Source organism: Bombus vancouverensis, chromosome 11 (assembly GCF_051014615.1).
Source record: "Bombus vancouverensis nearcticus chromosome 11, iyBomVanc1_principal, whole genome shotgun sequence".
In the NCBI taxonomy this organism is placed as follows: Eukaryota; Metazoa; Arthropoda; class Insecta; order Hymenoptera; family Apidae; genus Bombus; species Bombus vancouverensis.
In genome coordinates this window covers 10,231,581-10,243,931 of record NC_134921.1, presented here as the reverse complement: position 1 = coordinate 10,243,931, position 12,351 = coordinate 10,231,581, and the positions used below count along the sequence as shown (strand labels likewise).

The 12,351-nt window shown below is 40.1% G+C and overlaps 1 protein-coding gene and 1 long non-coding RNA gene across 7 annotated transcripts in view; one reads left to right on the top strand and one right to left on the bottom strand.

Annotated features, from left to right (window-relative positions):
• The first annotated feature begins 69 nt into the window (after positions 1–69).
• Positions 70–2,923, top strand: Atf-2 (Activating transcription factor-2). Of its 2 annotated transcripts, none has more exons than XM_033330050.2 (7): positions 70–411; positions 570–663; positions 754–896; positions 953–1,278; positions 1,359–1,575; positions 1,661–1,997; positions 2,072–2,923. In XM_033330050.2, the coding sequence occupies exons 1-7, from the start codon at positions 361–363 to the stop codon at positions 2,473–2,475; spliced, it is 1,572 nt and encodes a 523-aa protein (XP_033185941.1). In that variant the 5' UTR covers positions 70–360; the 3' UTR covers positions 2,476–2,923. The 2 variants fall into 2 exon arrangements, with proteins under 2 accessions (XP_033185941.1, XP_033185940.1); XM_033330049.2 differs by having other exon boundaries at positions 71–411; positions 751–896.
• Positions 2,924–3,066: 143 nt separating this feature from the next.
• LOC117154787 (uncharacterized) overlaps positions 3,067–12,351 on the bottom strand; it is a 74,792-nt gene continuing 65,507 nt past the window's right edge. For 4 of the 5 annotated variants that reach the window (XR_013059563.1, XR_004463832.2, XR_013059564.1 and 1 more), the window contains one exon: positions 6,775–10,479. This is a non-coding gene — a long non-coding RNA (uncharacterized LOC117154787). Of the gene's footprint in view, positions 5,833–6,774; positions 10,480–12,351 lie in introns of those variants that run through there. The other variant, XR_013059565.1, reaches the window with a different exon arrangement.

The window sequence follows — 12,351 nt, the reverse complement described above, 5'->3', positions numbered from 1 at the left end:
TATTCATCTCTGCAAGCAAGTAGTAAAATGTCCCTAGATACAAATTATGCAACCTACCATCTGCCGCTCTATCTTTTTATAATGAAAGACTGTTCATCTAACTTTGAAACAGCTGATATGAGTCGTTGTGTCAAAACATTTTTGGAAACTGTGTGTATTGTTCTTTTCCACGTATTTGGTTCTGAATGACTTGGAAAGTATAAAAGAACCAACACTAAGCAAAAATATGTATGATCTATATAAAAGTGTCCAAAAGAATGGTGCCTTCTGGCGAATCGTGCCGTGTCACAACCTTCTAGGCTTCATTTTTCTGTTATATCGTACCACCTGTGAACCGTTGCCATAAAATAGTGATTAATAATGGCACACAATGAGAAAATTTTTGCTTGCTCCTCATCCGGTTGCAATATGGTAATGAAGATATTTATATATTTATGTTAAAAGTAGTAAACATTTTGTTTATGATTATATTTCATTATAAATTTGTAATTCTTCCTTGTATTAAAAGAAGAACAAGAATTTCTGATTGCTTGAATATATCATTTAATCATATTCCACTTATTCTACAGAGTTTTGCAAACGAGGACCAGTTATCAGTTCATAAGAAGAAACATGATATGATGTTAAATCTTGGAAATAGTTCCAAGAATGGCAGTTTTGTTGGTAGGTTGCAATTGAAATAAGTTTAATCATTGAATTATATTTCAAACATAGAGACAAGTAAATAAGAGATGTCTATACATTTTGCAGCAGATCAAACACCAACGCCAACACGTTTCATTCGAAACTGTGAGGAAGTTGGCCTATTCCAAGATTTACAAAATGTAAATCCTTTCGAAGAAACTTTTAGGAGGGCAGTGGAGTCTGGGAACACTGGCACGCTGGCAGTACCAGAGGTAAATGATGAAATTAAAATAAATTTCAATATCTCATATTACAAGTATGTCTCTAGGCTGGAATTACGGATGATACTTTGCATACACCGCACATATTTCCTCACATAGCCGACGTGCTGTCTACTAGCAGTCAAATGTTGTCAGAAAATTCAGTGCAAGAATGTGGAAGCATCTCGATCACTGAAAAGAGCACAGAAGAAAAAACTACCATTCATACTGAAGTTTGCAGTACAGTAAAACTCACTGAAACGGATGAACAGAACTTAATGAAGGAAAAGTTAACCATTGAACGAAATGTGACCTTAACAGAAAATGTTATCGATCAAGTTACACAAACGCCAATAATGCCGAAAGTTTTACAAGAACAACCTAGTCCACAATTGTGAGTAATTTTTAAATCTTCTTTTCATCCAAAATTTGAATGTTCTTGCACAAATGAATAAAAAATATATTCTTGTAAAGATTGATTAACGGCGAGGAGGTACAACTACTACTAAAAACGGCAGATGGAAAATTAATGCAACTCTCAGCAATTCCTGTTTGCGATTCTGTTGGTACAACAAACGTGCAGTCATTGAAGCAACAAACGGTTGTCATAAAGACGGAACCACTTTTGCAATGTAATACAAGATTAGAGTCCAAGAATCCAACGGTTTCTACACTATCTTTAGCGAAAATGGTATTTTAATATATTTAGGATATACTTCAATAAAATATTTTAGTTATCTCGCTTTTGGAAAATAATATTTTTCGTATAATTATAGAAATTAAAACAAACACTAACGAAAAGTTCACAAAATTTAAAACCGAATAGCAATTTCTCGAAAGATGAGTTAAATAATTCAAAAAAGAATAGAAATAAAACGGTAGAAGATCAATTGAAAAAGAAAGAAATTCTCGAACGTAATCGTGCTAGCGCGATGAGGGCAAGAGCTAAAAGAAAAGCGTGGATACAGCAGCTGGAAAGGACGGTTACCAATGTGAATGAGACCAACGTGGCTCTAAAAATGGAAATCAAAGTTCTACGAACGGAGGTTGCTAAATTAAAAACGCTTCTATTGGCTCACAAAGACTGTCCAATTACAAAGGCGATGCAAAAAGGTAATAGAATAATATGAAAATAATTACTCACTATTTGTTTTATTTTTTATTTTATCTTTTCATGTTATTTACAGGAAATGGTATAATACTTGGTCCAAAAATAATATCCGTAAATTCTGATACTATAACAAACCCAGTTCCAGTAGCATCTGCGATAAAAAGGACGACCTTCTCTTCCATGGAAGTGCCTATTACACCGAAGAAAAAATTATCTCTGGCAGTCTCGAAAAACCCTATAATATTTCCAAAAGTAGATTGCAATACAAATTTATCAATTCCTAATGCTACGTTAATAAAAACAGTACCTACTTTAAAAATTATGGGTGTCGGTCAACTATTAACAGAAAAGGAAGAAACGAAGCAAATTTTTATTGTACAAAATCCTATGAAGAAAGTGGAGAATCCTACTAGGCAAATAATTCAAATTAACCCTAATTACGAGATTGATCAGAGCGCGTCAAAGACTAATGAACCGTGAATGTAATTTATCGGACACTTTAAAATTTTGCTCAAAGGTATAAAAGACAAGTATCGTAAATAGTCGTTAAACAATTTCAGTTATACTAATTCTCCGTGAGGAATTGGCGTAGAATTACGAGCACGCCGTAATTCGTAATTGGGTTACGACTGTTTCAAATTTCGCGCGTTGCGGTTGACAGGAGTTCGGCGGGTTTCATACTACAAGGCGTAACGATTCTCTTTTATTCACGCGATATGTTTGAACTCATTTAGGTTTAAATCAGCAAACAAGAGAGGAGAGAACAGAGGTGCTGCATTGATACTATTATTTCATAATAGGTAGGGTAAGAGTATCATCCCGGAAATTTTCACACAGTGCCTGTCGCGTGTATATCTGCGGGTGCGTCTGTGAAAGAAATCATACAAGTATTTATCTATTATAATAAATAGAGTATTTTTTCTGGTAATGTTTTTTATCCACTTTGTTTTACCTGGTTCCATCATTCTAGAAAAATATATTAATTAATGATTATATAATTTTATTGAATAAATTTTATAAACATTTATTATACAGTAGGTTTCCTATTCCCTTCCTGCCGGTTAATCCGAAAATATATGTATATGAATTATTTATCGCTTGTTAATAAAAAAGCAAAAATACATATACCTACATTTATCTATTGTTTACATGACATAGATGTAAAAAGATGAATATATAACACATTAGTCTTATAAATTAATTTCGTGCCTTTTTACATAACTTAGACGTTTATTCACAAAATACATCTCATTCTCCGACATAGCTATCAACGTTGAGATACAAGTGGTTTTCTATGCCAAAATACCTGGAAAACGTAGGAAGCCAGGGAAAGGTTTTGACTTAACGCATACAGACGACAATCGATTACATGTAAATGTGCGGAATTAATTTTAACATCTGCTACTTACACAGAATAATGTTTCTTAAATATTTTTTTCTTTTACAAAAATGTTGACAATTTTTCCCTTTCCTTTACATTTGTTTTTTCACACAAAATGACGCCTAAATTTTCTAATCAGCAGTTCAATTTTATTAAAAATGTGTCAAACTTTACTGTTCATCGAGGAAAAATTATACAAAATTTAAATTATGAAGTTTTCCCAATTGATTCCACAGGTTTTCATCCACATTTAGCGTTGCAAGAAATCTCACGATGATTCTGTGACCCTCGGGCCCTTATCAGTTCTCCGTCCAGTCGTCTAACAATTCTACACCGGACAGGAGAATGATAAGGGGCTTTGGGCACGAAACGCCTCGACACGAGGCTACCGAAAACTTCCTTTGCCGCCTGGTATCCAATCTTCTCGTGATTTCCTGTAAATTCTAAAAAAGAATATTCTTTTATATGCTCCTCGAGCATATTCCTATCGTCACTTACCCTCTGGTTACATCAGTTTCATTCTATATATATTGCTATAACCATTCCCCTTTTCTCAAAAAGAATCCAATGAATGGCAGACATTGATAGAAGTAAGTAATTGATGGTCTCCTGACATTCTGAATGACGAACGCATATTGTCGCGTAACTTTATCTAATCAACAGAGAAATTTATGTTTATCCTTTGATTATGTAGAATGTGCCGACTTAGTTCGTCACCGATCTGGTATTTTGTCAGCGAGTTTGTCTGTGTCTCTCTTTCGGCGGAATACGACACAACGGTCAAACAGAGATATCGAAGTCGTGAAACACGATGAAAAAAGCCTGTGCTTTTTCGACAAACAAGATTTCCGTCCCCTTGAGTCACACCGATGACTCACGTGTCCAGAACACAACGGGCCAAGTGAAATGTAACTGAATTATCGGTTATACTCGGCAAATACCAACGGCTCTGCTACGTCGATAAGCCGGTTCTTCGATAACCGAGGCGAGCGAGTTAGGCAAAACGTATCTTCTCTTCGTATTCCAATGAGAACCTTATCGCTTATGAAAAAGCTGCAGGATTCTCCGGTTGCATCTGGAGATGCAGGAAAAAGTAAACTAAGGGACACACATTGAGAATGAACGCGAGAGGGGGGGAAAAAGAACGACAGTTCGTGAATATCGATAGCGAAACGAAAGAAAGTAAATTTTGTTAATGCAATATTTCGATAAATATCGGTAACCGGTAGATCAATGAAAATTTGTAAAATTTGTAATGATTCTTAGATCTCGTTCAGATCAATCAAGTTACTACTAATTCGAGTAACTTGATTTCTCCAGAGTATACTTAATGGAAAATAAAACGTCTTGCGTGTACATGTAAATTATAATTAGAAATATAATGTAACAATGTTCTCTTTTTCAAGTCAAGCGATAGTTGAAAGAACCTGAACTTCATTTCAAACTTTGGAAGCATATTAAGAACAAAAATGACGATGTTACTATCTATCTGGATAAATCTTTTTGGAAAGAAACATGAATTATACAAGATACAAGCAGTATCGATAATTGGTTGGTTCGATGGTAGGAATTAACAAGTATTTTATCTGGAAAGTTTGTTTGACTCGACGATTAAAAGATAAAAAGAGTGTGTCACTTATGGTTCCAACTAGGCATGTCGTTCTTAAGCTTCTACGTTTCCCGCTTTCAACGCGCGCACAGAAATAGACCACATCTCCCCTCGCGAGTTCCCGAGTTTTACGGCCCTGAATCAAGCTCGCGTGGCTATTATACAACACGAGCAATCTTCTAACCTTGGTCCAGACTGACCAGTTTCTTTCGTTTTCGATGCCCGCGGGGAATCGTTGATACAGATCATGATTTCCGCGAACACCATGTTTCCATGGGGAAATGAAAGAAACGTAATTTCCAGATAGCTTGGCGTACTTAATTCTACGCGCTATGTGCCAATAGTCTTTAAAAAGATCACATAACGTCTTCAAACACGCTACATTAATTTTTGAAATGAAATAAAACAAAGTAAATGAAGTAAGAGTTCAAATTTCATTTTTTCTTCTCCCTTTTCTCTTTTTTTTTTTTTTAAAGTAAAATGTGAAGGAAATATATGGATTATGTTTAAACACACTTGGTCAGTGTGTGTTAGACATTCTCAGGAAATACCGGTGTAAGCAGATTGCCATTTATGGGGTTTCCAGCGATCAACGGCCCGTGGCTTAATTGATATCGATCTCATTGACGTCGATTCGCAACAGCGACAGTGAATTCAGAAATCAGCAGTCAGAAGCGAATGCGACCCACTTATCTGTCTCCGCTGGGCTTCAATTTCCTCGCTGACTTCAATGACTGTCGCAATTCTATCGCAAATATTTCAACCTCTCGCGGAGTACTAACGCGTATGTTGAATTTTCTCTTTAATACAGATGCGTTCTCCGAGAAATTTGTCAACTGAATGGTAACTGTGAGAAGAAAAGAAGAATAATTTTTACTACGTCACGTTATATATTCTGATTCTTCTTGGAAAAATAAGAAGGAATCATAATTCAGCAAGCTTTAATAAATCTCTAATAAATAAATAGAGGTTAATCGGAAATGCTCAAGGTTTTGGCAGACGAATTCTGCTTTTCTAGATAAGCACACGTTATCTGCCTATACACGCCATATACATATAGCTCCTAACGCTGGCTTGATATTTTAATCGTTCAAGAAATGCCATTTACTATTTTAGTGTACGTAACAGTGTTCCATAAATTAATTTTCTAACAATATCATTTATAAAAAAAAAAAAAAACTTGAAGCCAGAAAGAAAATGTTTTAACATCTTCCTAATCGAGTGAAAAGAAATAAACTATTCGTGTCTCGCTTGCTATTAACAAAACGCAAGAATGAGTATTACGGACAAAAAAGAATAAAGGAAGATTCAAAACCCCAGAGAAAATTCTTTCGTAACGTTACAGAACACGTGGCCCGAGCACACGTGCTTTTCAAAGTTTATGATTCCATGAAGAGATAGATCTTGGTAGATCGTACTATCTTTCCGAAACGAATTTTACTGACTATCGGCCCTAAAGCGGTTAAATACATAAATATTTGCTATATATGTATACGATAGTGAAGTTTTGTCACAAACGAACCTCGAAAAAGTGCTAACGATGTATCGAACGTATGCAGGGAAGCAACACACGTTTATTTATTTTTCTTGGAGCTGATTTCTTTCTCGGAACGAACCTCGTAGAATTTCACGCACGAACGAATTTGTTCCAAGCCGCGTTCTTTTTGTCTCACCGGAATCGAGATACCGCGAGAGAAGAGATCGAAAACGAAACAAACGAAAAATACGTTTCGTTGTTCCCAATATATCAACGATGGAATTAATCCTTAGATTGTATTATACTACTAGGTTGTAACATAAATTCGTCCTGTTTTTTGTATTTTTTACAGTAACAAATATAAAAACAAGAGGAATTAATATTATAATCCTATATATACACGTTATACGCTTTGCATTATATTCAGCTGACATTTAATTGCTTAAACTACCGTGATCTAATTTATTTCCTTCCTAAAGCGCGCGATTTTTTTCAAGCGACGAAGAATAAATTCGTGACACTGAACAAAAGCTCCACTCGGAAAGCGGGTTATATTAGTAACACTCTCGCGTGTAAACCGTGCAAGTATACGAGCGAAGAGATGATAAGAGGATGCGCGCGCTTACATCGGAGGATATCGGCGGAATGAAATAAACGGCATGCAGGGAGACTCTCGCGTGATTTTACGCTCCTGGCGAGACAATATGCGGCGCGATAGCCTTGAGACACGTCTGCTTCCTTTTATTTTTACATCTGACCCGAGACAACTACACACTCTCGTAGCAAACTCCGCTGCTCTCTTTTCCCTCGCGACCGCGCTCTTCGAACACCGCCACTAGAACAACTAAGGCGACCGATGCACACTTTATGAAAAACAAGCGAATCTTTCACTGGCTCGCGCGTTACTGACAACGTCAAGCTACTCGACACCTCTCATTTTCTCGATTAACGAACGGACGTAACACCACGCGGCCACCGTACGCGCAAAGACAACGGATAAGTTTTCTAACCTCTTTTCCTATGCAGACTGGTCTTTGACCGGTCACATGGCGCGAACCGGAGAGCGGCCGCGACCGATCGATCTGCGTCCAAAATACCCTCTTACTCTGCTCTGCTCTGCTCTCCCTCTCTTCCCTTTCTCTGTCGCTCGGCTGTTGGTTGAATTCTCGCTAACGTTTCCTCTTCGTCGAAAGCTCGTAATTTCTCGTTTCACACGAAAAGCACGCACGATTCTTCAGCGAACGGATCACGCTGTATCTCGTACGAGAATAAGCCAGAATCGCGAGTATAAAATATACGAGTGCATCTCTTTTTCTCCCTTTCTGGTTGCTAGAGAGAGATACTCGAGCGCAGCGCAGAGAGAGCCAATCGTCGAGGACCCACGTAGTCGGATGCTGATGTAACGGAACTGGGGATTGGTCGCCGCGTATTCTCGCCGCAACGCTCGTGAATCATCGAGAGATATCGATACGAGCGACGAACACGCGTCGGGAAATGTGTCTCGCGCACTACTGAGCCGTTCCACGATCGGATTCGGACTTTTCGGCCCGGTCACTCTTCGTCGCTGTGAGAGGGGAAGCCAACGAAAGTGCACGTCTTTCTTTAACCCCTGTGCTTTATCTCTGTCGGGCATACGCGTGGCGCCATCTTTGAATTTCCCTCTCTTTCTCGGCCCTCGGGTTCTCCCCCTCCCTTTCAAGCTGTGCCAGCCTCCCTCGACCTCGCGCCCCGATCTCGTTCATCTCTTTCGCGCGCGCTTCGTGCGCCCGAAGATGCTTTCAAAGGCATCCTGTGTGTAGTTACTCAAACACCAGGCTTTCGAATTTCGATTTTTCGCTTTTCTTCGGAATCTTCCGAATTTTCGTCAGAAGGGGAGAGATTATACTCGAAGAATTCCATAGAGAAGCAGATTCTGCGGCGAACGACACGTGCTTCGCATAGTGAAGAAAATCCTGACGTGATTTCTCCTTCGTACGAGAATCTACAAGATTTGCGTCTATGAAATAAATTTCACGCATAAAGTAGGCGTAGGTAAAGTTAGGGGGTGGCGGGAAGTTTTCGAATGGCAGTTTCTGATTTTCTTGCGGAATTTTCCGAATTTTTTGAAGGGCAGGGATGTTACTTACGCTGGAAGAATTTTAGAGAAATGCGAAGCGGCGAATAACGCGCGCTTTGTATCGTGAAAGAGGGATGCCACCGTGATGCTTCCTCGATGCGAGAATGTAAACAAATTTCTGAAAGATTTGCATTTACGACGAAGAAGCTACACGCGTAAATATCGATAAAGTTATGAGAATGAGTTTTTGAGAGGATGTGGGAAGAGGAATTGCTCCAGCACGCTTCCGAAGGAGTGCGTTTTCCGGCCGATTTCACTGGCAGTCGATGACGTTCCACGCAGTTACTGTAACTACCCCATTCACGGCTTTAATTACGTATTTAGACCGAAGCTCTGTCTCTTCCCGATGATGTCCTTTCGTGCTAATTAAAAAGCGCCTCGAGTGTCTCTTAATTCTGGTGGAAGCTCGCCAGGAGTTCGCTTTTCATCTTGGAGACCGCGAGCCTGGCAATAAAGGGCTACTACGACTGCTTAAGCGCACAATTGATGGCAAAAATCGCAGCCAAATATCCGACCAATACGTACGCAGATGCAGCCAGTGGGCGTAAGAGGCGGAAAAAGATACAGAGAACATTTTACCTTCCTTTTTTTTTTCTCTATCCTTTTTCTTTCCTTTTTTTCAAGTGACCCAGTAAAACGAATTCGAGGATCTTGGACAAATTAGAGGACAAATTAGAAATCGTTTCGCTGAACAAGAAGAGAAAAGAAGGAGTCGAAATGGCTAAGTACGGTGAAAAGCTAACCGAGAGGGTGGTAAGCAGATACTAACATTGGCCCGTGGAACGAAGTGACTCGATATCGGGGAGTGTCTCGGCGTTAGCCCCGAATTAATTCCTTGGGGTGGCTGGGAGATTCTCCATTACCAGCGTGGAACGAGCAACGGTAAAGTGTTCCGCCTTAAAAAGAATACCTGCACCTCCACCTCGACTCGTCCCGGGGAATTGCTCCCCGCATCCCCTTGGTTCCTGAAACTCCTCTACTTCGTTTCTGCTTGCTGTTCTCTCCCTCGTGGCATCCGCCGCAAAACGAATTGTCTGAAAAATTCGAAAGAATGCCCCGTGTCTGGACGGGCATTTAAACGTGGTATGGTCCGTTTTCACAAAATTCGAGCGGCTCTCGACGACAATTTGCGAGCTGTCGAAGGCTGAAGTACCAACGACTACCACAAAAATGCTGCTCCATTTAACTCTGTCTTTTCTATCGTACAATAAATTGTCCCGTGATTTACCAGGAGCAGGCTGAAATTACTTTTGTCCGTGGTTGTTCTTCTAGGCATTGCGTTCGGCTTGCGCGATTAAGCGCGGAAGCCCCGATGGAACTGGACCAAGCGAAAAGGAAATAAGATTCAATTAAACGAGACAGTTAATTGGACGATCTTCTTCCCCCAGGTTTACGAGGGAAACCTTGTGGTTGGCAGGTTCGACATTTGCAACGGCTAATACACCGGCAATTACAGCTGTCGTAATTACTATGTACTCTGGCATCGGTTATCTGCTATTTGGAAAATCCAAAGGCTCGTCCAAGGCTTCGTCGAACAATCGACCCGATTAAGGATCCTTTAAAGGAATAGAGCAAGTCCATGGAAGTTCCTGGAAAAAAAGTTGGTTACCCTTGAAATATTTGCCGATACTGACCATCAATGCGCAGGTTATTTCCTGACGTTCCTTTCGTGACATATGGTCCAAACGATAGAACGAAGGAGTCGCTTTAAGAAGGAAACTAAACTGTCCGTGGGCACACGTGTTGGACAAAGGCCGATTTCCAAGTAGATCTCGTGACGACTAGCGTGAGCGTTTCAGCGTACAGTGTACCCATAGTTGGCCTGACGTTCCATAAGTGGTGCGGACTAATTATATTCCATGGCCGGCGACCTTCGCTCTCGGGCCAGCTGTTTTCTGGATCTGTAAACGTACCAGAGACGACACTGGTTAATACCGTGTGAATCGGACGCCGAGATTTAGAGAAATAAGGTTCGTCCATTCAATTTTCGAACTGCGGTTCACTCTGATCTACCATCGACGCGAACATTATGGAAGATAATTTTTCATATTAAATTTTCGTCTTATTTTTCTGAAATGTCTCGTACTCGTACTAGGATTTATAAAATAATTTATTCCTTGGAGGAAACACGCGAATGTTTATCAAACAGCTCGAAAATCTTAGGACGGTACTTATATCTTTTTCAAAATTTGAAAAAAGTTCAAATTATTGAACTTGATACGAAGAGAGTGTAAGATGTTGGTGCGCCATGAATCGTATTAAAAAACAACCGCGTGTATTTATAGCAAGTCGTATATTTGCAATACTATATTTTGTATCGTCCACATAAACAGACGGATTAATATAAGCGCTGGATTATAACGATCCAGCACTTGCTGGAGCAAAGGTTAAAAAAGTCTGTGAGTTTTTCGACCAAACCACTGTCCTGTCGTTTGTTAAATTCAAACGGAGAATAGGAAAAAAAGCAACAAGGAGAAACAAGAATAAAAATACGAGATTCGAGAAACGGCGAGTTATTCAACGGTAAATAGCCTTTCGTAAGCGTCGAAAAAGAATACATGGCGAGTTGTACGTATAGCAGCCGGTTAAATGCACCGTGTACGAGAGCACGAATTGAAAGGACAGATCGACGCGAGTGGGTGGCGCTTTGAGCTTTTCCCAGATACAGATAATGCTCGGCAGCGATTCGAAACCGCGCGATGACTGATGCGATTGAAAATTTGCAAGAGCACGCGGCACGCGTTGAATACTCGTATCGCCGGGGTCGAAAAGAATGGTGGCGATGGCAGAGGATAGGGGCCGGGAGGAGACGTCCGTGAAACATTGTGGACGAGATAAGACCGGAATTTTCAGGCCGAATAATATAAAAGCTCAAGCTACTCGGTGCTCTTTTGTAATAATCACGAATGGGAAAAGGATGGTTTTTAATCTTCCGCGTACAGGTTTCGAAAGACGGGAAAGAAAAGCGAAAAAGAAGAGATCTACGACCGTCGAGATTGGTGTGAAAAGGACCATGCGAATCGCAGGCCGAAAACGGGAAGAATGAGATGAAAAAAGAAAAGAAGAGAAGAACCGAGAACAAACGATCGTTAACCGTATTTACATAATGTTTCAACGGATCGTGAATATCACACGGGTGTATGGCGGGTGTTGCATGCTGCTCATTTTAATTAACCTATTCTGCTTTTCAGCCAGCTGCTGGAAATGTAATTATTTAACTTTCGGCGCATCTTCCATTCGCTTTCCCCCGCTGAATAATTAAGCAACTTTTTTTCTCGCCGCGCGTCTAGCGTTCGCATCGTTCCCCCTCTCACTCTGCTTCTATTTGCACCCTGAATTTCCACTCTTTTTCCCTCGTTTCGTCCAACCAAATTCGCCAAATGCCTAACCGCATACGCGTCGAATGGACTTCTCGAAGAAGCTCGTGTATTTCGCTAAAGAGAAATACAGATTAAGGCGTGCTTAAGAATCTTAAGCGTCGGAAGTTCCTAACTTTCGAAGAATTCCTTTCCGAGCAGACGCGGCGCGATAAGAAATTGCAAGGAGTCTGGATAAATCAGAAAAGCGGTTAAAGCATTTGGGAAAAGGAAGAAAGGGATCGAGGGTTCATCTTTAGGGCGTGGTAAGTTTCCAATTCAGAATAGGAGGGTCAAGGTTTAACCTTGAGCTCCATATGTACACACCATGACTACCGTTTCACCCTGTCACGTTTTCCTTTCTCCCTTTCTCCCTCTAACCTCCCCTTTTTCTCTTCGTTTCCTGTCTCTCCTTTC

Coding starts and splice junctions, on each gene's coding strand:
- Atf-2 (XM_033330049.2), top strand. CDS start 361: ATGGCACACAATGAGAAAATTTTTGCTTGCTCCTCATCCGGTTGCAAT. Junction 664..750: donor CAAGAATGGCAGTTTTGTTG/GTAGGTTGCAAT, acceptor TACATTTTGCAG/CAGATCAAACACCAACGCCA. Junction 1,998..2,071: donor TACAAAGGCGATGCAAAAAG/GTAATAGAATAA, acceptor TGTTATTTACAG/GAAATGGTATAATACTTGGT.